This window comes from Carassius gibelio, chromosome B12, assembly GCF_023724105.1.
Source record: "Carassius gibelio isolate Cgi1373 ecotype wild population from Czech Republic chromosome B12, carGib1.2-hapl.c, whole genome shotgun sequence".
Lineage (NCBI taxonomy): Eukaryota > Metazoa > Chordata > Actinopteri > Cypriniformes > Cyprinidae > Carassius > Carassius gibelio.
The window spans coordinates 20,997,519-21,000,530 of NC_068407.1; the positions used below are offsets into that span (position 1 = coordinate 20,997,519).

At 54.5% G+C, this 3,012-nt stretch overlaps 1 protein-coding gene across 1 annotated transcript; it reads left to right on the forward strand.

Moving 5' to 3' along the window:
- Positions 1 to 296: 296 nt before the first annotated feature.
- On the forward strand, positions 297 to 2,463 carry LOC127969360 (uncharacterized). The gene is made up of 2 exons (XM_052571246.1): positions 297 to 1,404; positions 1,504 to 2,463. The coding sequence occupies exons 1-2, from the start codon at positions 312 to 314 to the stop codon at positions 2,007 to 2,009; spliced, it is 1,599 nt and encodes a 532-aa protein (XP_052427206.1). The 5' UTR covers positions 297 to 311; the 3' UTR covers positions 2,010 to 2,463.
- Positions 2,464 to 3,012: the final 549 nt, after the last annotated feature.

Genomic DNA, 3,012 nt, shown 5'->3' on the forward strand with positions numbered 1-3,012 from the left:
GTGCTCTGTCTTGCGTCGGTTCATTGTGTTCCTCACCTGTGATTGAGATTGTATCCTGTATAGCCGTGAGTGTTATTTGTAGTTAGTGTTCTCCTGTCTTGAGTCTTTGTTTATCTTGATTAATCAGTCCTGTTTAGTTATTTTGTATTTGCCCTAGTCCTGTTTTCCCCCTCGTGGGTTTTTATTTTCCCCTTTTTGTAAATAAACCTGTTTGTGTTGTAAATCCTGTCTGCACCTGAGTTCCTCCTTGCCAAGATCCTGACAGAATGAATCAACCGCCAAGGAACTCAGCAGACAGGAGGCAATGCTGGATGGCATCAGCCAGCCAGCGAGATGGTTTTGAGGGCTCTCGCCTTGTGGTGTTCCGGGGGACCAGGGGAGGTCGTTCCGGAGCGAGCGGGCGAGAGGAGGAGCCCCAGAGGTCCCCACCTACCCAGCTGCCGGCGATCCCGGAGGGTCGTGTCCTGGCCGTGGCAACCCTGGGGGGTCAGGCAAGCCCCTCCCAGAGTCCTGAGGTGCCCTCCTCAGCCAGCAGTCTCCCCATGAAACGAGGGAGACGGTTTTCATGGGAGTCAACTTCTGAGTCTTCGGCGTCCGAGACTGCCCTGCCCGAGACCAAACTCCCCCAACCCGCCTCTGACCCAGCTGTGGCCTCTGCACCGCGCCCAAGGAGGAAGAGGAGGAAGAGGGGGCCTGCCGGTCCTGTGACCCTGTCTCCTCCCGTGCCAGCAGCGGAGAGCGCTGGCGTGCCCGTGCCAGCAGCGGAGAGCGCTGGCGTGCCCGTGCCAGCAGCGGAGAGCGCTGGCGTGCCCGTGCCAGCAGCGGAGAGCGCTGGCGTGCCCGTGCCAGCAGCGGTGGGCGTGCCCGTGCCAGCAGCGGTGGGCGTTCCCGTGCCAGCAGCGGAGAGCGCTGGCGTGCCCGACCCAGCAGCGGTGAGCGTGCCCGAGCCAGCAGCGGAGAGAGCTGGCGTGCCCGTGCCAGCAGCGGTGAGCGCTGGCGTGCCCGTGCCAGCAGCGGTGAGCGCTGGCGTGCCCGTGCCAGCAGCGGTGAGCGCTGGCGTGCCCGAGCCAGCAGCGGTGAGCGTGTCCGAGCCAGCAGCGGAGAGCGCTGGCGTGCCCGAGCCGGCAAAGAAGAGGGCAGTATGCAAGTCGGCAGTCGTGAGAGCGCAGGAGAGTGCCGCGGCCGACTCTGCAGCAAAGACTTTAGTTCAGTGTATCTCATCTCGTAAGGAGATGCCAATTGTCTTAGCGGCTAAAGCCTTTTCTGATTATTTGTCTAGTCTTGTCCGTATCCTAGAAGTCCCCGTCAGTCCTGTCTTGTCCTCAGACCCTGTCCCCAGAAATCCCGAGTGTCCTGATGTCGTCTCCCCGTGTCCCGTAGATGTCGTCTCCCCGTGTCCCGTGAGTGTTGCCCCGTGTCCTGCTGATGAAGTCATGTATCCTGTTGATGTGGCCCCGTGTCCCGTAGATGTCCCGTGTCCTGTTGTCCCCCCGTGTCCAGTAGATGTTGCCCCGTGTCCCGTAGATGTCCCGTGTCCAGTAGATGTTGTCGTCCCGTGTCCAGTAGATGTTGTCGTCCCGTGTCCAGTAGATGTTGTCGTCCCGTGTCCAGTAGATGTTGTCCCCCCGTGTCCAGCTGTCGTCTCCCCGCGTCCCGTAAGTCTTGCCCCGCGTCCCGTAAGTGTTGCCCCGCGTCCCTTGTCTGCTCCTATCATGTCCCCTGTCAGTTGTCCCGAGACCCCTCCCCGCCCCTCACCACCCAGACCTGCCCGTACCCCCCGTCGTCAGCCTTCGTCCTGTCCTCCTAAAACTCCTGCCCCACCCACTCACCCTGGTCTGTCCCCCATGAACTTTGTGGTCCCGCCTCCTCCCCTTCCCTGTTTGTTTTTTTTGATTTGTCACCCTAACCCTGCCGTCGTGTATTCATGTCTGCCTTTGTTATTATTTGTCATGTCCTGTTGGTTTGTGTCTGTGTCCCAGTCTGTCATGTCAGTCGTGTCCCGTGTTTGATGTTCCCTTGAGGAGCGTCTGGAAGCCGCTCCTTAAGGGAGGGGTTCTGTCATGATTCTGCCCTCGTGTCCTTGATTTTTCCTAGTCTTGAGGCAGGATCATGACAGACCCATGTTTTGTGTACAAGCGCATGGCCTTGTCTTTGGGCCATGTGCTTGTGTTGTCTCGTTCCCTTGCCCCGCCCCCCTTGTTAACCTAGTCGTGTCTTGATTGTCCCATCTGTGCCACCTGTCGTGTCTTGATTGTTCCCCCTATTTAGATCTCCTAGTGTGCTCTGTCTTGCGTCGGTTCATTGTGTTCCTCACCTGTGATTGAGATTGTATCCTGTATAGCCGTGAGTGTTATTTGTAGTTAGTGTTCTCCTGTCTTGAGTCTTTGTTTATCTTGATTAATCAGTCCTGTTTAGTTATTTTGTATTTGCCCTAGTCCTGTTTTCCCCCTCGTGGGTTTTTATTTTCCCCTTTTTGTAAATAAACCTGTTTGTGTTGTAAATCCTGTCTGCACCTGAGTTCCTCCTTGCCAAGATCCTGACAGTATCTTATAAGTCCATCATTTGGTTTAGCATGTTTTAGCCCTGCCTTTCGTCAGTTTGTTTATCCTGTTACCGTCATGTAAAGTTTTTTTTTTCTCAATTTTTCCCTTGTGAATTTATTAAAGACTCCGTTTGTTTGATATCTGCCTTCTTTGCACTCCTGCGAGCTCCTTTCCCCTGGCAACCTTTGACAAAGGCTTTGTGAATGTGAATGTTTTCAGAGTTCCTGCATGCCTGTTTACTTTTGCTGTGGAAGTACTGTATACACAGCAATCAATGACATGTGACCGTTTTCTGACCAGATGCTATTTGATAAAGCATTGAGTGACAAAAGATGTGCCACATTCACACCGACATCTGGAGGTTGATTGGTTGTTGGTGGGCTGTGGAACTGGCCATAGCTTTTGAAAATTGAACAAAACAATTTGACCCCTTTGGACAATTTTTTTTTTTTTTGCTGCCAGAAATTGC

Excerpts from the sequence above, each read along its gene's own strand:
- LOC127969360 (XM_052571246.1), top strand. The coding sequence starts at position 312 with ATGGCATCAGCCAGCCAGCGAGATGGTTTTGAGGGCTCTCGCCTTGTG. Across the intron at positions 1,405-1,503 it reads CGTCTCCCCGTGTCCCGTGA|ATGTTGCCCCGTGTCCCGTA; the intron begins GTGTTGCCCCGT and ends CGTGTCCAGTAG.